Raw genomic sequence first — 23,082 nt, 5'->3', positions numbered from 1 at the left:
CATCTTTGGCTTGAGTTTGTGCATCGGCTTCGTCCCACACGCCAGACTCCAATTACCTTCTCCGGTTTCCCGATCTTGAGGAACAATTGACTCTCATTTCTCGCTAGACACCCATACACCTCAGTGAAAATGTCTCTAGTAGAGTTCAAGCCGTCATAAGGGGGTTTAGTGGATACAGCTCATATTAGTGTCCCCTAACAGCTGCCTGGAGACCTTTGATCAGACTGTGTAAGGGTATATAATTTGGAGTGCAACAACTGGTCATTACGGAAAGTACAGCTCGTGGCTATATGAGGCCGACCAGGGGCTGCAGTGGAACACTACTACTTGGGGACATATGACTGTCTATAGATAACACGAACACACAAACACGACAAACACTGGTGAATCCCTGCAGCACATCAAAATTAACTTGTACCGTCAGGTGTAAACTAGTCGACCAAGAGGCAACGCAGGGAAGCGGAACTGCACACTAAAAGCAAATAAACCCAACCGCAGCTCTTATACCGTAATCGATTTACGACCAATCGACCACTTAAATGACACTCTTGGCCTGTCACAGACACTGCAGCTGGCCCAGGATACCTAGCAGGTGCCAAGCCCCAGTGGTACCCCGTCTCGAAAACTCTTTATATCGACCTAAGATATGACAACATTACGGGGCATTGCACGATACCCAAAACTAACAACCACCCTATCTTCGCATGCTCTGTCACTGACAGCAAGCAATTCGCTACTGCTCTTACTACCCGACCAAACGACCGCAAAAGTAGTTTTTCCTTGGCGCTTTCCTTGACACATTTTCACCTCTGCCCTTGAAACCGCTGCCCTTCGCTAGTTTTTCGTCCACTATCTATTTTCTCGATGCCACCGTATTAGTGGGTAATCTTGCCCAGATATACGGATAACATCACAACCCCACATTCCATGAGGTCCTCGTGTAGTAATTAACAAATATGGAGGTGACATAGTTTTTATGAGATGGTCACCACGTCATTGTGGGCATGGAAGGGCTCTACCCTTTGCGTGATCAAAAAAAATGCACTGGAACTTTCAGTTTCGGACCACGAACTTGGCAGGATACATGTCGGTTCGCGTGTCACTCAGCAGCACATTCCCGGCTGACACACTGTCTTACATGTGTGCTCTCAGCGCTTGTAAATTTTTCACTGACATACTTCATTCTCCGATAATATTTAACGGGTTTTTTCTTTCCTCCCTCCGGTTATGAGAACTTGCGCTGTTATTCAATAGTAAATGCTGGTTAGAACTTTGCAGCTTTTCATGAGGCGCAACCGTCGGGAAATGGATTTAGTAGTGGTTTAACGAACCGAGAGCTCTTTTTATTGTTGTGAATGAAAGACACTCGAAAGATGCGGTTAATTTGAAATTTAACTTTGATTGATTATGAGCTTTATCACCCTTAATGTGACAGTGATGAGTACATTGTATAGGGACTTTCGAGTCCGTCTACAGACTTTAACTATTATGAAACACCCTGGGTGCTGAGCTGACAGTTTGGACTCACTATATGTGCCAGTAGCATGCAGTAGCGTATGGACATTTTAATAAAAAAAATTAAAAAAAGTTTAATAGCGTAAGCGTAGGCTGCTGCAGCCGCTGTCACTCTCAATAAAATTCTTTAGCGCTGTCGACAGCACTGTCAATACATAAAACTGTCCCACGTTTCAGTCACTTATGCAAAAGATCTTCCTCAGGGCTTTTTATTAAGCTAGACTGTTGAATGTGAGAGACTTTAGATCTTATATAGCACCAGAGGAAGCTGCTTTACGTAATTTGATGGGACGCTTGATGGTAGAAGGGGTGTTAGGCGTTCGTTATTGGTGCGCCCTTGTCATTGGTGGGTAAAGACGTATCTCAGTGGTGTTTAGATCACGTCTTGCCATTGGTGGAAACAGATGAATCAGAAACGGACGGTAGTTGTGACGTAGCACCGCCTACTCGTTGTCAGGTGCTGGCAGCGGCGTGCCCACGCTCAGTGTGTGTACGACCACCGCTGTGCCCCGCTCGCACGTGTAAGTCGCTTTGCGCGCTGTCCGCTATCTAACGTCTCTCTCATTAGGCAGTGTAGCTCAGCATAAAGCCCTGAGGATGGCCGTCTACAATAGTGGCCGAAACGTCGGACAGTTTATGTATTGACAAAGCGGCCAACAACCCAGAACAGTTTAATTGACAAAGTTCAATAGCATTAACAGAAATGGGTTCGTCTTTGCTACATAGATTTGTAGTCGCTTGCATTTCTGTCACCAGCCTAATGATATGTTCTTATGCTTTTATGTTCTCTTACAGCTATTATACTGAATCAGAACTCCCCAAGTTGCGATAAAACACCTTCCCTTAGGTTTCGTGCTTTTATGTAGCGTTTAATCTTCATATTTTCTTGTCAGGTATACTTCACCATCTATTAGAAGCTCGTGTGAGCGCCACATGAAAAAAAGTGAGAGGCAGATGTAAATTTTCTTCTGGCGGACGCAATGCTAACGTGCCATGGTGTTTTTGTAACAAATTTGCCAAAGTACATGGTATGTCTCAGTACACGCTGGCGTGAACTGCGCTGTTCATTTAACCCGCCGAGTTATTTTTAATTTCCATTAAAGAAACAACCAAAAGAATTCTTCCGACAGTCACAAGGAACGACCACAAATGATACTAGTCTTTGTAGGAGCAACTTACATGCCACTTAGATCTGACACTTACGAATGCAGGGTCTCTCCCCCCCCCCCCCCCCCCCCCACCCACTCCACCCATCATCACCACCAGATAACGAATGGCCAGACACTTGGTGACATTTAGACTAGAACCCTCGAGGTTACGTTAACTATATTTCTATGAAACCTGATACGATCAAAGTTTCTGGAGCACTTTATCTTGATTTTTAATATAAAATTAGTCTTGATCGCACATTTATAAAAGTATGCTCTGTCTCGATTGCTAACTCATGATTTTCATATTTAAAATAGACATAAAAAATATTGTTCGCAAATACTTCTACGCACTTACAATATTTAACTTATAAAAAGAAAAGAAAATGAACGAGTGTAGCATAAGAATTTCGTTATACTGAGTAACTCGTCAAATGTAATACAATCATGTACAGTGTCATAAAAATTACTGTGTGGTCTATGATGCTACTATTTAACATAGAGACAAATGCACATCTGCTAGAGAGCACAACGGCGTGCACGGTAGCATGATTAAAGTTATCGTATAAAAAATCATACAAAAACAAAGGAAAAGACTATTGGAAGTTAAATTATGTGCAGTTAATGATCATATTTTAACATGATTTTCTATGGTATCCGGATGTTGTAGCCAATTGGAAACATACCACGCCATTAGTTTAACTATGTTTTTGAACACTAAAACCGGTTTCTTCCACCAGTGACGTTTTGCAAATGATTATGAACCCAGCGCCGATGAGATACACAGAAAAAGGGAAACAGCAACTCGTATTCTAATCTGTATGCTATTAGTAACCAACTTGTGACGAAACATGTAAACGTACTCGTACGGTACACTGTGGTGTATATTATAATTTTCATGCTGTTCTAACCGTGCACCACCAAAGACAAAATCGGTTCACAACAGTTACGTATACTGATTACATTACGGGTCGGGAGATGTACAGAAGTCTTATTTTACGAAAAGTTCATATTATTTGATGTTATTAATATATACAAAGTGTCCATCAAACGGTTCTAGTAAGAAATTCAGGAATGAAATAGAAGGAGTGGATCACCAATAAATCCCTTAGGATCTTCTTAAACTGAACTTTACTACTAGCTAAATTCGTTATGGCTGCTGGAAATATATTGTTAATGTGTGCTTCTGAATAATTGACACCTTTCTGGACCGGAGTAGGTAATCTTAAACTTTTGTAAAGATACTTAAAAGTTGTTCCCATGGAGCGAACTGTTGGTATATTATTTACGATAAATTTCATTAACGCGTCAATAACTGGGAAGCCATAGTCAGTTTATTTCGCCCTTGGTTTAAAGACCTCTTCGATAAACTGACTAATATTCCGTCTCTAATGACAAAGGGTTAACGTCCACCTTCCCGTTAAACTGTATCTGACGTGGAGGGGGATTTCTCTAAAAACTTTTTTCTTCCAGGCATTAGCATCTTGTTCCTGGCTGTGAGGGGGATAGACTTCTAACCAGCTTGGAAGAACAAGAGGTGTACATCAGCATGGATAAACCGGACTTGTACAACCTCGGGTGTGTTCCCCTCACGCAACTGGCCGCCAAACAGGTTGACGACCTGTGGTCGGTCTTCACGTGGCCGAGACAGCCACTGCCCGTGCTCGACATTGGCTGCGGGCCCGGTGACGTCGCCAGGAAGGTGGGTTCTTCACTTTCAGGCACGTTACTACTCCATCAGAGAAATCGACGACTAAGCAACTCTCTTGTGTTTTGTAAAGTATCGTCGCTCCTAGATACCTAGGACCACCGAGAAAAGGAGGTATACAGAGTGTTCATTTTCACAGAAGACACTGAAGTATCTCTAAACTACACTTCGGACCAAAAAACAGTTCAAATTCCAATTTGATTTTCTCGGAGGGGGACATCCAATGATACCATACTCAACCAGCCACTCAAACCCGCGCCTGGCTGGTATGGGCAACTTCGAAATCTTCAATGGGAACCCCCGTTTTTTTTGTTGCAGATTATGATTTTACGGCCAAATCTGTATACTTTTGTCTGAAGCATTTTCTTCTTTTCGCCACAGATGACACTGTAATCACAGGAACAGAAGTGGGTACCCCATCGTCATTTATAACATGATACTCAGTGGCCCTTGAATGACATTTGGGATCGCACCTCCATGCTGTGAAGTTAGGCCAGGCCAGTATTTCGTAAATTTTAATTGGAACCCCGTTCGCATCGTCGTATTCCTCCGACACATCAAACAGAGGAGTAACTGACGCGGCACTGTGCCCATGGCCGGCGACGAGCTCTACTCTCCTTTTCCATTTCGAGTAAGTGTTCAAACGCAGTATCGCCATCCCCAGTACACGTAATGATCCACTTTCCAAATGACAGTACACAGGACAGAAACATAGATGCGGGAATAGCAGCATCGCCGTTTCCGATTCTGTCGACCGTGTCTTCACGGCTTGTTGTCACATGCTGTTGCACTTTATCTTTTACATGTCACCAAAGGAAGAATCCAGTGACATCAAGTCCGGCGACCTAGCAGAACAATTAACAGGGCCACTTCTCCCTATCCACTGACCAGTAAAACACGGCTTAATAGCTCCGGTGCTTCAATTGTGTAATGCACTGGGCAACCACCATGCTGAAACCATATACGTTGTCGAACGTCCTGGGCATTATCTTTCAGTTGTACCCATAGTTCCTGTTTGTGCCCCTTCTACATGCTGTCGATAAGATTCGGACTAATGAGTTTGTTTCCTATGGCGTCACACCATATGTTAACCGACCAAGGACGCTGATAGTCAACTTGCTGTACCCAGTGACGATTGTCGTCACCCCAGTAACACATATTATCCCGAAAACGCAACCATAGTTTGCGAATGTAGACCCACGGGAAAATTGTTTCTCGGCAAATAACGTGGAGATCGATTGCATTTGTTGACGTGTCTATTTACAAACCACTACCCGGTTATGGAAATCGGCGCCATGGAATTCTTGATGCACCGTCTTGTGGTGTGGATAATCCCTATGACAATGCAATATTATACAATACTACCTACGAACATGTTAGAATCGCGGTGTAATTGCTTATCCGTGGGCTGTGGTGCACTGCCGCTATTGCAGCTATTTCATTAGCTTCTCCTTCAACAACAATTTGATATACCAGATTACGAGTAAATGGTAGCTATAACGCGCCGCTGCACAGATTGAGTAAATGAGATAATATAGTGAGTATCAACTACCTTTTTCGTAGTATTGTTACTTTCTGTCTTGAATTTTCCATTGCGTAATAAGTATCAGATCGATATATCCTTTTCGAAAGCAAGAAACAACATGGTGCTCACGATTAAACAGGGATTATTTATGCAAGATTTTACAAAATTATCCCATAATTTGAGAGGCGATGCCAACGGCCTTGCCGCCGTGGAACACCGGCTCCGTCAGATCACCAAAGTCGGGGTGTGCTAGCACTTGGATGGCTCACTATCCGGTCTGCCGAGCGGAGTTGACAAGCGGGGTGAACTCAGCCCTTGTGAGGCAAAGTGAGGAGCTACTTGATGGAGAAGTAACGGCTCCGGTCTCGTAAACTGACTTACGGCCGGGAGAGCGGTGTGCTGACCACGTGCCCTTCTATATCCACATTCAGTGACGCCTGTGGGCGGACGATGACACGGTGGCCAGTCGGTACCGTTGGGTCTTTCAGAGCCTGTTCGGACGGAGTTTCTATTTTTTTGAGGCGAGAGTGTGGTCCAAACCAAGACAAAAATATCCGGTAAACATGGCTTCTAAAACGTATATATTAAGAGCTGTGACCATTTGTTCAGTGTTAGAAGTTTGTTTCACACGAGCCTTTATGAACAAATGCTCATAGCACTTAAGGTATACATTTTATAGCCCATGAATACTGGAGTTTTTCTTCTTGTTTTAGTCCATACTGCCACCTTTCAACATACGGTACGATTTTTTTAACTTCCAGTATAACGAAACATTGGACTCTGCGTTTAGGTCTCACGCTGTGAGGATTCGATGCACTCTTAATTATGTATATAGACAGTTCATCCGTACCGGAAACCGAGAATATCGACAACTTTTGCCTGTTATCAGCATTGATACTGGCAAAATATTGGTCTCAGGAATTGAAAGGCTTTCGAGAATGTTTTAATTTCACGTTCGAAGTGGGATATCAAATGACAAAAAGATATTTTTATAGTGAAAAAATTGCAATTTTACTTAAACTGTCCAATTTTGCTTCTTGCCAAAATTGATGATTCTAGATGAACGGGAAGTAACTATAGTTTTGATGAGTGAGCTTGCGAGTGTCAAAATGTGTCATAAATGGCCGTACCTTGTGATTTCACTGTCTTGGAACCTTTACATTTTTACTCCGTCAAGGGACCGTAGATCTTAGCATGTGACATAATTTTCACAGTAAGGCAGACATAAAGACAGAAAAATAATCCAACAGAGGTTCGATTTTTACCGGCTGAAGTAAGGAACGCTAAAAAGAAACGAATTGTACGTATATCGTGTTTTCATCAGTTTATGAGCAATGTTCTGACACAAGGGCACACAAATCTGGTAACGAATCCATCTCCAATAAAGCTCAAACGCAGCCGATGTTCCTCACACAAGCGTTGAACGCTTGCTGAAGACGTGTACCCGACAATCACACCCTACGTATACAGGAGCCGACCATAGCCCATGGAGTTTCCACGATACCGGCGGGTTTTCAAATAGATACCGGTTGATGATACGCCGCCTGAACTACCTTCCAGTTGACGCAGGCTTTATAGGATGGTCATAAACAGTCTGAAAAGCTTGTAGGGGTGTTGCAGGGTAGGTTGTACTGAGAAATAATTATTGAGAACAAAATTCATACGTTGCAGCAAGTCCGATTTAATTAGCAATTCAAGCATTTGTACGGGCAAAAGTGCGGTAATGCACAGACACCTGTTAGTCCGTGAGTTACCACTTCTTCAAATTCTCATTACCAGCTAAAATATGCCTTTTCCGGAAGTTCTAAATTTTTATCTAGGAGAGTAGAAGCTACGTTTGTGCTGTCTGAGGAAACGAAGGAAGAACATATTTGGCAACAGCTTCTCCGGTACGCTGCTTGAATTCACGCGTTATACTACTTGTCTAGCTAACTAGAATAATAACGAAATCGGAAACGATTAATAATTATTTGTCAGTGCAACCTACCCTGCAACATCCTTGCAAACTTTTCAGGACGTTCCACTACCGCCCTATACAATTCTCAGTCTTTAGCTGGCCCGGTGAGCTATGTTCCGCGGACAACCTCCATGTACCAGGCCACACGACACACGGACTGGAAGCTCTGTAATCTGCACCGTGTTCTCCATTCGAAAAATGTGGCCTCTTTCATCACCCTCCTCTTTTCTCAATATTCGACGTCTGGAAATTGCACAGCACGGTTGTATCAAAGATATGCAATACCTGTGGATAGCTTTGCCTCTTCAAAGAAACGGAAGCACTGATTAACTTTATATGCAGCATAGCTTAGAAGAGCAAATCAGAAATTATATTTCCGCACTGGCAGGTTTTAGCCCCGCGGCTGCCACTGGGTACGAAGCTGGTGGCCTGCGACATCAGCCCAGAGATGGTGGAGTTCTGCAGGCAGCACAACGCGCTGCCAGGCACCATCACGTACGAGCAGCTGGACGTGGTTCAGCCCGACCTGGAGAACTCCACCGTGTGGCAGTACACGCCCTTCAGCAAGGTGTTCTGTTTGCTGATGCTGCATTGGGTACCCGACAACAGGTGTGTACTCATTTTGTCGCCTTGTCAACTACTGTGTGGCCTGTCTTCATTCTCCGGTTGTAGGTCAAAAGGGATTAAACTTGAACACTCCAACTATTGCTATTGTGGTACTTCCAAGAGTAAGAAATGCCGCAACAATCAGTCATACATTTTCTCCAATACTATTTTTAATTTATCGATTTTTATATCTTACGTTACTGATAAAACTAGAGTATGTAAGGCTTGTTGCCAGACTGGCAGAAGAATGTATTAGCCGGCCGCTGTGGCCGAGCTGTTCTAGGCGCTTCAGTCTGCAACCGCGCTGCTGCTACGGTCGCAGGTTCGAATCCTGCCTCGGGCATTGATGTGTGTGATGTCCTTAAGTTAGTTAGGTTTAAGTAGTAAGTCTAGGGGACTGATGACCTTAGATGTTAAGTCCCATAGTGCTTACAGCAATTTGAGCCAATTTTGAGTGTATTATGTATTAAAACGATGTCACAGAGCACCATGTAACTACGTGGGGAAGTCAAGAGGTAAAGATCACTGTTTAAATAGAAATAAACTATTTTATTTTCAGGCCAACCGCAGCTTTTGAAAGGCATGACGTTAGGAAAAAGTCCTTTAACAGATAGTTAAATTGTTTTTCATTAAAACACAGTAAGTATCGCTGCCAAAGGCCACATCGTCATTTGCAACATACGCGGTAAAAAGCAAAGAACAGTGTCACCATGTTTTGTGGATATTAAAATTAATAAAGGAAAGTCTAAAATATAGTCACAACTTAAAAAGATTGTTGGCATACCCGTCACTCCTAGTCAGGATTTAGTGTTCAGTGAATATTGTCATATGGCCTGCTCCATTTCTTAAAATTTGTTTGCATCAAAAAAGGCGAAAGAAACTATTTCATAGTGAGTCGCCGCTAAAAGTTTTTTTAAAAAGGGCGGGCTTAGCGTTAAAAAATTGTCACTACTAACATGATTCGTCGCGACACTACGCAGATTACTGTGTGGAAAGTGTCAGGTGGCGGTGTCTTGCGAGTGTAATAGAAGGGCAGCTCAGTGTAGGACAAAGCAAAAGCGCCATGCATGCCCGACAAGGAGAGACTAGCTGGCTGTCGGAACGGAAGCTATCCATGTGGACCGAGGCCCACAAGAAAGACAGGCCGCGGCGTGTACGTCACGAATGTAGGCCTGCGCTCGCTCGGTCGCTCAACTCAGCAGACAAAAACTACGTTTCTAGATCTGTTAACTCGTAACTAAATGTGTACGTACAAACGAGAATTGCATCTTTTACAGGAATCCGCTATTATGGATTATTACTGTTATTAGTCCTACTATGATATAAGGTCCTTAGGCCTACTTATAATTTATTACGGCTGTACTGGGGTACAATACAATTAAAATAATGCCAAAATGATTATACGTTGCATAAGGAACTCTTTCTTGTGTGAAATGAGGACTGTTAAGCAGACGAGACTAAATGCTATACACATTTATATCGAGTATTAGTCTTAAATTAAATTTTTGTTGTAATACTGTTAATCAGTAGGAATCCGTAATAGCAAATTCCAGAGATGATGCAATTCTCGTTAGCGTGTAGACACTCAGCTGCGAGTTAACAGGTCTAGGAACGCATTTTGTCTGCTGAGCTGAGCGAGAGAGCGAGTTAAGGCCCACCTTTGCGCTTCAGTCTGGAATCGCGCGACCGCTACGGTCGCAGGTTTGAAACCTGCTTCTGGTATGGATATGTGTGTGAAGTCCTTAGGTTAGTTAGGTTTAAGTAGTTCTAAGTTCTACGGGACTGGTGACCTCAGATGTTAAGTCCTATAGTGCTTCGTGACGTACGCGCTGCGGCCTGACTTTCTTGTGGGCCTCGATTTGGACGGTGTGACGTCTTGTACTCATGACTAGGAGCGCTGGGTCTATCTTTACACACCAGAATAATAAAGAATTTTATTACGTTCCAAAACCAGATCATACAAACTATCAAAACGAGCCAGAATGGTATGGTGCTTCAATTTCAATTGGTTATTCAACGTGAATTGATCGTTTTCGTTTTTATATCTAAAAATTTCTACTCTCTAACACATTCAGAATGTGGCTTTTTGCTTTCTAATGGAATATTTTTAAATTTTCTGAAGGGCTTATGATTCTGTGTCCCTCTTCGCTAAGTGCGCTGTTAATTTAGCTCGTGGGATATTTAAGATATGGTGCTCCTGAAATCTTATTTTAAATAATCTACAGGTGTGTCCTATATATTTCTTACGGCAATCATTGCATGTAATACAATATCCAGCCGCTTTATTATATTTGTTTGTGCCTGGGTTTTCTGCTTAAATCCGAAAATGTAAAACACTCTGAAGTAATATTTTACATCTCTTACGACTGCAATTTTTTGCGGGTAGTGCACCCAGATATGGTATTCTACAAAAACTAGTGCTTTCCTTTGTCTTCTCGGCTGGTGTTTTGCTTAGCCCTTCACCGAGCTGCCCTAACTCTCACCGGAAAGACACTGCCACCTTATACTTTCCACATAGTAACCTGCGTACTGCCGCTACGTGGTAGAAGTGACAATATTTTTTTGCCAATCCAGCCCCTTTTTGAAACCTTTTAGCGTCCGCTCACTATAAAATGTTTCCTTTTTTCATTTTAGTTGAAGACAAATTTTGAGGGATGGAGCACACCTCTGGTCTCCTGTTAGAACCGACCTTTTTGTTTTATGAGGAGAGGACATGGTACATGTTCGACAGGTCAACTGGAAGAAAAATAAAAGTTGCAAAGGCGTACTGTTTACTGAATATGTTCCTTCTCGATATGTATAAAAGCCACGAAAGGTCATGGTTCGCTACAGGTTGTTCTGCAAGGCGTCTTTGTACGAGAGACTACGGGGAGAGTAGTATAGATCTAGAAGCTATAAAACAACTTTGGAGGAAGTAAACCCCTCTAATCTCCATGAGACATGAAAAAAAAATTCTCATTCACGCTTTGAACTCAACGGAAAAAGATGGAAAGGAAAGTAGCGATTGGTACAGGGGAGAAGCTGCTGCTGGTCACAGTAAAAATAAAACGGCATATCCCGCCGTGGTTACTTCTCTCTCTCTCCCCCTCCCCTCCCCCTCAGTCCACGGTAACGGCATTTATTCGTCTATTCGAGTTGCGTGATACATACAGCAGAAGAAAAGTTGGACGTGAAAACGTGTCCCTGACATCGTGTCAGAATGAGAATTTCTAAGAAATCAAAATGGGATGCAGTGACAGGAAAAAATGCCGTCAGTAGCGGATTAGCTGCAACATTCAACAGCAGGCTCCCTCCGTGACCCTAAGAGTCCATTAGAAGAACATGTCGCTGCCTTTAATACCAGGCTATGTACAACGATGGTATTTTCTTATGATGAATTTAAAAACCCTTTCATTGATCGGTTGGAGGGTGAACTAGTCAGACGTCTTAAATTTTCAGAAAAACTGTTCTTTGCCCCTGAAAAGGTAGCAATTTTAAAATTTTGTCTATAATTTGATGCAACATTTGAAGCCACAGGAGCAAAAAAGTTGTAGTCAGTAATTTTTTATGGGATTAATGACGTGCCATTCTGAATTTTCACCAAGGTGTGTGCAGTCTGATAGCTTCCAAATAGCACAAGATATCAACAGAGAACAAGGAATGATTAGACTGAAGACCTATAACGACACTGAAGTTACCGTTACATTTAATTTCATTTTTGTGCTCACATTTACAATGTTTTCGTTCTCATAATGTGTTCGGTGCAGGGAACAGCCAGTTGAAACTCATTAATTTAACCACTTTTGCATAACTTAATTAATGAAGTTAAAAACAACTTATTTTTTGGGTTTTCAGTGTTGTTATTGCATATTTTCACCACAAAATAGTTTTGTTGTAATTCGTTCATACGATTCTTAGAAAAATCCAACAAGTCTTGCGTATCTTCAACTGGGGCAAAGCCCCTTAATAAATTAATATTTTCACAGACGTGCTGTCCAGAACATTCACAAGCTGTTGGTTTCTGGCGGAGAGGCTGTCTTCAGCGTAATGGCTAGCATGACTCATTACACAGCGTTTGAAGAAATGGCGAGAGACTCGCGTTGGGCCCAGTACATGCAGGTAAAACTTAGGTCTAGTTGACAACCTGCTAAATCTCAGAAATACTTGGCAAATGATGATTAATAATACTAAAAATGCCCTAGCTCAGGAGTAGTCAACTTGTTTTGCTACAGTAAAATTTCTAGCTTCTGACCGCTGATGGGTCTAGTATGTCACTGTTTGTCAGATACGAGGGTGTGCTAAAAAGTAATTACTCCGAATTTTTAATTCTGTTCTCTATACAGTTCGAGGCATTAAAGATCTTGCACATTACTCGGTCGACATGGTTTTGAGATGTTGCGTGTAAAATAGAGGTGTGTAACGTTAACTAAGTAGGTGCGTAACAAACGACATGCTGTAATCGAGTGCCTCTAATTGAAATCTGTAGCTGACTGAAAACTGTGTACAGTGATGATTGTATCGACATCAGTAATGTGCGATGCCGAGTTGTTCGTGCTCGTAATGAAGCGGGTAAAAGTCGTCGACGGAGACCAAGAGATCAGTACAATAAGCAGATTCAGAAGGATGTAGGTTGCAGTACTTATTTCGGGTTGTTGCTTTCGCTAACAGCTCAAATAATTTACATCCAAAACTTGTATTTACAGTAGAGCACGAAAGTAACAATAGTATTAATTTCCTGGACCTCACAATTACAAATAAGAATGGAAAACATAATATTTCTATTTATAGAAAACCCACGTCAACCGACATAATAATAAATGCTAAGTCATGCAATCCATTAAGATACAAAATGGCATTTTTTATAACTATGATACATAGGACACTGAAATTTCCTCTCCAACATGATGCAATCCAGAAGGAAATTGACACATTAAAACAGATAGCAGTTGCTAACAATTATAATTCCCTTCAGGTTGATATGTTATATCAAAAATTACAAGAAACAAGTGATGCTGTTACAAATTCCAAGAAGAGATTTACATAAATGACATACATAGAACCTATTTCAGATAAAATAAATAAATTACTTAAGAACACAAGCGTGACAATAGCATTGGAAACTAATAACCTCCAACAAATGAAACAGAAACACACAATTTGAGACTCAAATATATACCAAAAGTCAGGCGTTTACAAAATAACATATAATGACTGTGAGAAACAGTATATTGGCCAAACTGGCTGTAACTTTTTAACACGTTTCGAAGAACATACTACTGGTACTGCACGTACCAAATCAATATTTGCTCAACATCTTGATGGTTACAATCATTCTGAGAGTTGCATTTCTAACAATTAGAAAATATTACATAATGTGCCGAAAGGTCCATAGCTAAATACCTTAGAAGAAATTGAAATCTTTTCACTTCACAGAAGTAATCCATTACCTGTTTTAAACGAAGAACTTCAGTTCAAAGATAAATATTTATTTGAGATTTTCGATTATCTTCTTTAGAATGTTCACTCTTCCATCCTTTGTTTATAAATTCTTAAAAAAATTATTAAGACTTTTAGGAAATATTTTATCTTTACATTGCAATTTTATTCACCAAACATTATTTTATGCTTATATGCTTTTAGACTGCGTATTGCTAATTCACATCCTTCTATTCTTGACACTATGGCTCATAATTTTATAATTTTTCTTCCTTTTTCATTATTTTTATTTGCTTATAAGACTGGAATATGACTTGAGGAATAGCAATGCTTTTAAAAATCGTCACATGTAATTTACATACCAACTCCATAGACAATATTTCATATATACAGACAACTACTTCGTATTGTATTTGTGCAGCATGTAGTATACATGTCAGCTACAGATTATTGCAGCTTACTCATTGAAAATCGTTTCAATAAAGACATGTTGCTGCTCAATAATACATCGTTTGACGTGACAGTCTTCGCCATTCCACTTTCACAACAACTTCATTGGAGGGAAGCCTGCTGCCACATCTTTGCACTGGCGTCTGTCCTCACCATGGCAACCACTAGTTCGACAATGGACTTTACAACAAATATAAGTGGAAAGAACCCTGCTGCCTCTTCTTTGCAATGGCGTCCAACTTCACCATGGCAACCAGTGGTTCCAAATGGTTCACTAACAGGCCTTGAGAGGGCAACCCTTGAACAGCCAAACCGAAGTTCATTTTTCCTACATAGTTAAAAAAATTTTAACGCTTCTTAATTGAAAATAGCTGTTTAATAAGCTAAGTTTATTGCGTATTTATTTTTCATTCTTGACTATGTTCCTTTAACTAAGAAATTTTAAATTGTAATTCTTATTACTCATTGGTTAGTAATGACATCATGTAGTCTGAAGTGGGTGGAGCCTCCATTATATACAGTAAGACGTGTACTGGTTTCTTACGATATGGATCCTGTACACCTCCGAAAAACTCCATCCTCCTCACCCGATTGTCTCCCCCATCCTCTCCCACCTCTGCCTGCAGCAGCTCCTGTATTTCCATGTCCCACCCGGTCTCCATCTCTCCACCTTACCCTCTCCGAAGGTGGCTTCTACCAGCTCCCTCTCCCTGATAACGTCCTCCTACCCTCCATCTACCCCTCCTATTAACTTTGATCCTCCCCTCCCACTTGCCGTGTCTTTTCCTTTGGGCATTCTCCGTCCGTTCTCTCTCCTTTTCCCCCCATCCCCCATTCTTCCACCCCTCTTCCCCCAGGCTTCCCCTCTCCCTTCCTCCCTTCGACCCCCCATCTCTTCCCTGACTGTGGCATCTCTGCTCTCCCTTCTCCCTCTCCCACTCCACATTCTCCTCTCTTAGCAGGTCCCCGGACTCGTACACTCTCAGTTGATATTTGCGGGCTGGAGATCATCGCCATCAGTGTCTTGTGTGTGTGCCTTTGTTTGTGTTTAGTGTCCTTTCGCCATCAAGCTACCACTCTTCACATGTGCCGTTGCGGTCGCCCGTGTGTTGTGCGCCGTGTCAACGGGTTTTAGTGTTTTTTCCCGACCAGTGTGAACAATTTCGTGGTTATTGTTTTTCGTGTCTACAGTCTTTGCCCGCCATTTTTATTGTATCACCTGTACCACCTTTATGTCATATTTCTTGTACCACTCGTGGCTGAAGAGCGGCGTAATGTGCTGGTGACAGCCCACCTTTCTATAAGGTGATTAAAATAACAATACAGAAGAAAAACTGGTTTCTCCAGTATTGATTCTCCAACAGAAAGAGATTCCTACTCAATGGTAATTGATGTTTTTATAGCTTTATAACTTTATGTATGTTCTGTAATGTATGTAGCCCTCTAATAAAAACTTTGTATACAATCTGTAGGTCTGAAGACGACCACAGTAGTGGTGGAAACCTGTCACCTTGATAAATAAATCGCGATCAAAACTGTTTTAATAGTAAATATTTGAAAGACATAGATCACTGCCTTCCTGTAATGTATTCAAAAGAAGTACATTCTTTGATTTCATCAACAGTTTTGTTATATTTGTCTTCATCTGTTACTGATAAAATAAGCTTAGAAGGACATATTCTAGATAACAGAAAAATAAACAGTAAGAAAAATAAAGTACCTTATCTATTATCAATTCTTGGGGGATTTTTTAAAGTTTATAAAGAAATTATGTGCGATAACGCAATTTTTACTAGGGCTTCTTGTTCTGGAGAGGCAATTCTTCGATGGCCTGTTTATAATGTGGCTGGAATGAAATTATAGATAGACTTCCTAAGGAAATAAAAGTTGTAATAGAACTGATAGCAATTTCGTGTACTAACTATTAAATATGAATCAACTTACAAGTTAGAACAACGAGAAAATATTCTGAAAAAATTGAAGGTTAAGATATCTTTTTATGAATTACAACTGTGGAAGTAGCAGGATTGAGTAGTAAGAAAAATTTCGAACTAGATATCACATAACTCTTCAGAATTTGTTATGCCATATTTCGAATTTATTACATTTCAGACAAATCGTAAAAATAATCTGTTACTTCACTCTTCGTTACTCGACCACATTACATGGAACAAATGAAATTTTCCCACAGGAAATCTGGAATATTAACCCACCAAATATTATTCTCAAAGCATACAATCCATTTCTCGATTTTAAATGAGTTACACTAGTCATATCAGATGCTGACATAATTTCATGTAATTTCATAACGAACTATCTTATCTATGTGATTAACGTGACGTGTATAAATAATATTGTAAGTTCACAGGAAAGGACTAGGAATCTTTGTGTGGAACATTTAGTGAACAAATTACTTCAGATACTTCAACGTTTGCAGGAATGTATAGTAAGAAAAATTTAACTTACAATGCTTGGAACAGAATGTTTACTAAAAGTTTTTAACTATATAAATGAATAAAAAATTAGTAAAAGTTAAAGAAATTTTAACATCTTGTCTTCATTTCATTTTAAAATATTTTCAGGAAGATAAAGAAAACAAAACTGAAAAGTTTACTATGTTAATTAGAAAATGATTACTCATTGTATTTCTTGTGTATAGCTCTTTTTATGTAGGTTATATTACCATTTTGAATTTTCAGAATCAATTAGGATTTGCGTGATATCGATGGAAAGCGCTGGCTACAGGACAAGTCAGCTTCAGCTGAACTAGTAGTTTGCAACTCGTATTTTATCCGGTGGCAGGTGGCCTCTAAAGTTAATACTGACCTAGAGCAACAGTATGCGTCAGTGAAAGAAAGGTTGCGCACTGAGTGAACTTCCATAAGCATTCTTTTGCTCTATTTGTAGTATGACTTACGTGAAACATTCTCTCGCGCCAATCTAAGGCAGTTCAAAACTTCTTTCAGAGATGGCGCTGATGGAAGATCCATTGACTATAATTGCGGAACATGTTTTACTTTAAAGATAAATTAACTGTTTTTAACGTTGTCTTCATTATTCATACTCTCATTTATATGTTATTCACATTTCTTCACTTCAAATAAAACACGAAAATGTGAAGAAAATAACTTATTTACATCCCAAATGAACTGATGGAAATAGTGCTTGTAGAATATACTTTGTCACTCGAATACCTAATATATATACCATTTTAGAGGACATTTACTGTGTCAAAGCTCTAAACCAAGCATGAAGACTGAAGGATCTTGTCCATCATCTCATGACATCATCAAAGCTTCAGTGGTTAGAGAAGAACTAGCTATTTGACAAAACTTTTTTCCATTCTCGCTTTTGTACGATCTATCACCATGTAAAGGGCAAGTTTAAGACCCATCCTAAAGGGCGGCTGGTGTGTTTCATCCCGAAATAATGGAGCCCTCTGTTATCTCAGAAGCAAGATGCACTGAAGTAGGGGAGGTCTGAGACCGGAAGCTCGGTTTATAGGACTAACACAGTGGAAGGTGCTCTTTAAATGGACAATATCAAACAGCTAAAGCAGTGTGGTGACTGTCTAGAAAAAATAATATTAATGAATTTCATAAAGATAAGTAACGAAATAAGGATCTGTAAAGAAAGTGTATCGAGACATCAGTAAATTAAAGTTACATGTGAATGTGGTAGAACGGTTGGTGAAATGAGAACACAAAAAAATCAAGTACAATCGACAGTTCATAAAAATCGTATGGCTGCTCAAGAAGAAAGAATTAGGCAAATTTTAAGCAAAGCATAGATTTCTTATATTCACCATAATTCATTACGTTTCATTTTCTTATGTTCACTTTTTGTAAAGAAATATTAAATTTTATTTTCTTGCATTCACATTTTGTATGAAAAAAATAATAATTTGAAAATTGGTGAACGTGATACGAAAATTTTTTCAGGTTTAATAACTTTTCTAAGTATTTTAAAAGAAATTAAGTTGTTTAGACCTGAAAAGTAGTTGTTTTGTTAAGCTTTGTTTAAGTTCTAGTCAGCTAGCTCACGAGGAACGAATCAGCTAGTGAGCTAGAACTTAGACATAATATACCAAAACGTCCTACTCTCATTGCCTATAGAAAATCTGACACCCATGTATATTGAACCACATGTGGAATATTTTTAAGCTGCACTGAAGAGCCAAAGAAACTGGGAGAGGCATGAGCATTCAAATACAGAGAGATGTAAACAGGCAAAATACGGCGCAGCGGCTGGGAACACCTACGTAAGACAAAAGAGTGTCTGGTGCAGTTGGTAGATCAGTTACTGCTACTACAATGGCACGTTACAAAGATTTAAGTGAGTTTGACCGTGGCGTTATAGTAAACTCAGGAGCGATGGGACGCAGCATCTTCGCGGTAGCGATAAAGTGGGGATTTTCCTGTTTGGCCATTACACGTGTGTACCGCGAACATCAGGAATCCAGTAAAACATTAAATCTCCGACATTGCCGCGGCAAGAAAAAGATCCTGCAAGAATGGGATTAATGACGACTGAAGATAATCGTTAAGCATGACAGACTTCCACAAATTTCTGCAGATTTCAATGATGGGCCATCAGCAAGTGTCAGTATACGAACCATTTAACGAAACTTCATCGATATGTGCTTTAAGAGCAGAAGGCTTTCTCGTGTACCTTTGATGAATGCACAACACAACGCATTACGCCTTGCCTTGGCCCGATGACACCGAAATTGCAGTCTTCTTTAGTGGTAACATATTGCATGGTCGGACGATTCTCGTTTCAAATTGTGTCAAGCGGACGGACGTGTATGGCTATGGACATTTCCTTATGAATCCATGAACCCTGCATTTTAGTTGGTTACTGTTCAAACCGGTGGAGGCTCTGCAATGGTTTGGGGCGCCTGCAGCTGGAATGATACAGGACCCCTGATACGCCTAGATACGGCTCTGGCAGGTGACACGTACGTAAGCATCCTGTCTGATCACTTGCATCCATTCATGTCTATGCACAATAGACATGAATTCGGCAACTCCAGCAGGACAGTTCCACACCCCACACGTCCAGAATTGCTACACAGTGCCTCCAGGAACACTCTTCTGAATTTAAACACTGACGCTGGCCACCAAACTCCGCGGACATGAACGTTTTGATCATATCTTAGATGCATTGGCACGTGCTCGGAAGTAATCTCCAACCCCTCGCACACATACGGAATCATGGTGTCATTTCCCTCTATTATGGGAATCGATAATGGTGCTGACTAGTTGTTCATGTTATCGTTATTGATATTGGCAAGATATCGGCCGCAGGGATTCCAAGACTTTCGATAATGTTTAACCTTCAAATTTGAAGTCGATAACATATGACAAAACAAATATTTTTCTTCGTGTTATATAATTAAAGATTAATAATTTCGGAATTTCTGCTTTACTTCTAATGTGAAACCTTGATTCTTGCCAAATATCTTGGTTCTAAGTCAATGGGAAGTACCCTATAGGTTTTGGTGAGTGAGGTTTCGAGTATCAAAATATGTGATAATCGGCAAATTCTTTTGATAGTATTGACTTAGAAGCTTAAATTTTTACATTGCGAAGGGGCCATAGACCTTGAATATGATACGCCAACTTGTTACAGAGAAAGTTTTTCTTAAGGGATGGACACACAAACAGACGGATGAAAAATAACCAAAAATAATTTTTGGTGTTATAGTTTTACAAATTAAGCATTTTCGAACTTTTTTGCTTTACAATTGTACTGTGAATCCTTGTTTCTAACCAAATTTCATGATTCTAGGTCAACGGAAGTATCCCATAGGTCTTGATGAATGAGTTTTGCGAATATGGAAATATGTGACATACATAGCTATATCTTTTGACTGCATCGACTTGGAACCTTACAATTTTTACACCACTTAGAGACCACAGCCCTATCTGGCTGCTGAGGCAACACTGGGATCCGCTGCGCATGATGGGAGACAGAACTCGGTGGTGGGGCAGGGGAAGGGATAGCAGTGTCGCTTGGGGGACGCTAAAGTGCTACCTGTGGGAGCTTACAGGGACCATGGAGAGCGAGTAGGGCAGCTAGGTGCAGGCCGGAGGTTAGACGGAGGGTGGGGTGGGGGGTTAACGGGAAAGGAGACTAATAGAAAGACTGTGGGTATATTGGTGAATAGAGGTCTGTGTAGTGCTGGAATGTGTGCATGCAAGGGGCTAGAGAGTAGGACAAAGACAAACGACAGTTGAGGACAGGAGGGTTACAGGAACGTAGAACATACTGCAGGGAGAGTTCCCACCTGAGCAGTCCAGAAAAGCTGTTGCTCGTGGGAAGGATCGAGGTGGTGCAGGCTGTGAAGCAACCATTGACATGAAGAAAGTTGTGCTGGCAGCATGCTAAATAATGTGGCGGTGCGGCTGTTTCTTGGCCACAGTTTGTCAGTGGCCGTTTATGCAGACAGACAGCTTGTTAGCAGTCACGCCCACATAAATGCAGCACAGTAATTGCAGCTTACCTTTTGGATCACTTGACTGGTTTCACAGGTAGCCCTGCCTTTGATGGACTGGAGTAGGTGATGGTGGAAGTGTGACGCTACAACGCAGTCCTTGCTATGAATTTTTTCGCGTACTTAACAAATGATCCGATTTGTATACGGTGTATTGTCTAGTGTAAATATGTATTGTAAATACTATGTTTAAATTATGTAATATTTAACATTGGCAAGTCAGGGCATAATTAGTAATCGTTGAAGTCAGAGAGATTGTTTTGTCGTGGCGCTGGGCGCGGGAGCGCGCCAGCGAGCAGTAGTAGCAGTGACGCCGTGCTCGGAGTAAGATGTACAGTCGAATGCTGCTATTCCTAGCTATGTTACGTCTAACAGCTGCTGTGTGGATCTAAGTACGACGGGAAAGTAATGGTCGGCATATCTGGAAGCATGGCCGGGTAAGTTATTATGGGTTAATGAGCATAGTGCTGAAGAAACGAGGCCTTAAATGTGAAGCGCACTGTGGGCCCAAGTCGCAACAGTAAAAGCCCACTGACACATTGTGTCGCCGCCGTGGACTTCCGTCGATCCACCGACCACGAGGGAAATAAGATCTACGTAATTTTCGTAGGATAAAATTGTGGAAGGCTTGCCAGTGACTGTGGTTTTCTCTGGAGTTGAACAATTAATAACAAGCATTGTATAATGAAATGTTGCATTCCACCCGACAATAACACCAAGATTGAACCGAGTGTGTCACGCCACAATCAAGAGAAAATATGTTAATTATCAAATTATTAGCATAGACGGTGAAGAGTAAATTTCAGACTGTTATGAACGATTGGTTATTATAGTTAACTGTTGCACTTAATAACCTTATTCCTACCGTAGTAACTTAATAATAGACTGAAGTATTAAATTGATTATTAGGATTTATTTCCATGCATATTCAGCTGAAGTGGCCAGCCGGTGTGACCCAGCGGTTCTAGGCGTTTCAGTCTGGAACCGCGCGACTGCTACGGTCGCAGGTTCGAATCCAGCCTTGGGCACGGGTGTGTGTGATGTCCTTAGGTTAGTTAGGTTTAAGTAGTTCGTAAGTTCTATGGGACTGATGACCTCAGATGTTAGGACCCATAGTGCTCAGAGCCATTTGAACCATTTTTTCAGCTGAAGTTAGTTCAAGGATAATTCATGAAATTATAAAGCTTACTCCACCCGACAATCGCCCAATTAATGAATTATTATCATTCAAAACATAGTTAATCAATTATTGGCAAAATATTTCATTATCAGTAGATTAAACTGTGCAAAGTACGTAATTTTAAAGACAGAATGACAGTCCATTATTCAAAATCTAGATAGATAATTACCTGCGTTGTCAGCTTTGCACTTGGCTGACAAGTTATGAACGAAATAACAATCGAACTACTTATTGAAAGTTAGCCACTAATGTTTAAGTGTAGTTAGTCTGTTACGACATTATTTTATATGACTACTGAGCCTGAGACAACACTCATGTAAAGGTTCACGTTCCACTTGCAGCGCTACAAACAGGTAACCTTTATCTTTGGCACAATTATTCACGTACTTAACAGGACTGTCGCTCATAAGTTGAGCTGGCGACCGATTTTTTAATTGCTTTTACAACTTAATCATTTCCACTGTCAAATTTATTTCCAATTTATTACCATTATTTCTATTATTATGAAATTACTCATTCAATAACGATCTAGTTATAACGTCTCCTGTTTCCCGCGGAATAATCATTATTTACTTCAGATTCGGATGCCTTATCCCGACACGGGGCAAAATTCATAATTCACGGTCATTGTTAACTTGTAATTTCGCAAATCCCGGAAAGTTGGGGGTTGTTATAGAAGGACGTATGGGACAGTTGTTGCATCTAGGACTGTTACGAGGATATGTGCCATGAGGCATGGGGTAGGGAGTAGTATGTGATGTATTCTTTCCTGAAGACAAATCGTTTGCAAGCGTTGTAGTGGAGCGTCGATGTTCACGGATTCTGCCGTTCTTCTCAGGACGTGGAGCAGTTCGTATCTCCGTACCAGCACAGTAAGGACCCAGAGAGCGACTTCCGCCAGCTGCTGCAGAGTGAGGGCTACCAGGTGGTGCGCTGTGACGTAGCGCCGGAGATGGTCTTCTTCCCGAGTGAGATGCAGCGTAGAGGTGAGCAGCTCCTTTACCTTTAGTGTCAGCCAGTGTCTCAGAAACAACGCTTTACATGTGCCTGAGTGCAGCTAACGCCAAACCTCCAGCTGT

General features: G+C 40.9%; 1 protein-coding gene across 1 annotated transcript; it reads left to right on the top strand.

Moving 5' to 3' along the window:
- Positions 1-4,212: 4,212 nt before the first annotated feature.
- Positions 4,213-23,012, top strand: LOC126335996 (juvenile hormone acid O-methyltransferase-like). The gene is made up of 4 exons (XM_049999473.1): positions 4,213-4,365; positions 8,242-8,462; positions 12,425-12,557; positions 22,842-23,012. Exons 1-4 carry the CDS (start codon positions 4,213-4,215, stop codon positions 23,010-23,012), a joined length of 678 nt encoding a protein of 225 aa, XP_049855430.1.
- The last annotated feature ends 70 nt before the right edge of the window (positions 23,013-23,082 follow it).

The sequence above is a fragment of the Schistocerca gregaria genome, chromosome 2 (assembly GCF_023897955.1).
Source record: "Schistocerca gregaria isolate iqSchGreg1 chromosome 2, iqSchGreg1.2, whole genome shotgun sequence".
In the NCBI taxonomy this organism is placed as follows: Eukaryota; Metazoa; Arthropoda; class Insecta; order Orthoptera; family Acrididae; genus Schistocerca; species Schistocerca gregaria.
Note: the sequence above shows the minus strand (reverse complement) of the source record. Positions and strands in the feature narration are given on the sequence as shown.

Bases quoted from the DNA above. Each gene is read 5' to 3' on its own strand.
- LOC126335996 (XM_049999473.1), top strand. From the start codon at position 4,213: ATGGATAAACCGGACTTGTACAACCTCGGGTGTGTTCCCCTCACGCAA. The intron at 8,463-12,424 runs GTGTGTACTCAT...ATATTTTCACAG, and splicing joins CATTGGGTACCCGACAACAG to ACGTGCTGTCCAGAACATTC. The intron at 12,558-22,841 runs GTAAAACTTAGG...CGTTCTTCTCAG, and splicing joins GTTGGGCCCAGTACATGCAG to GACGTGGAGCAGTTCGTATC.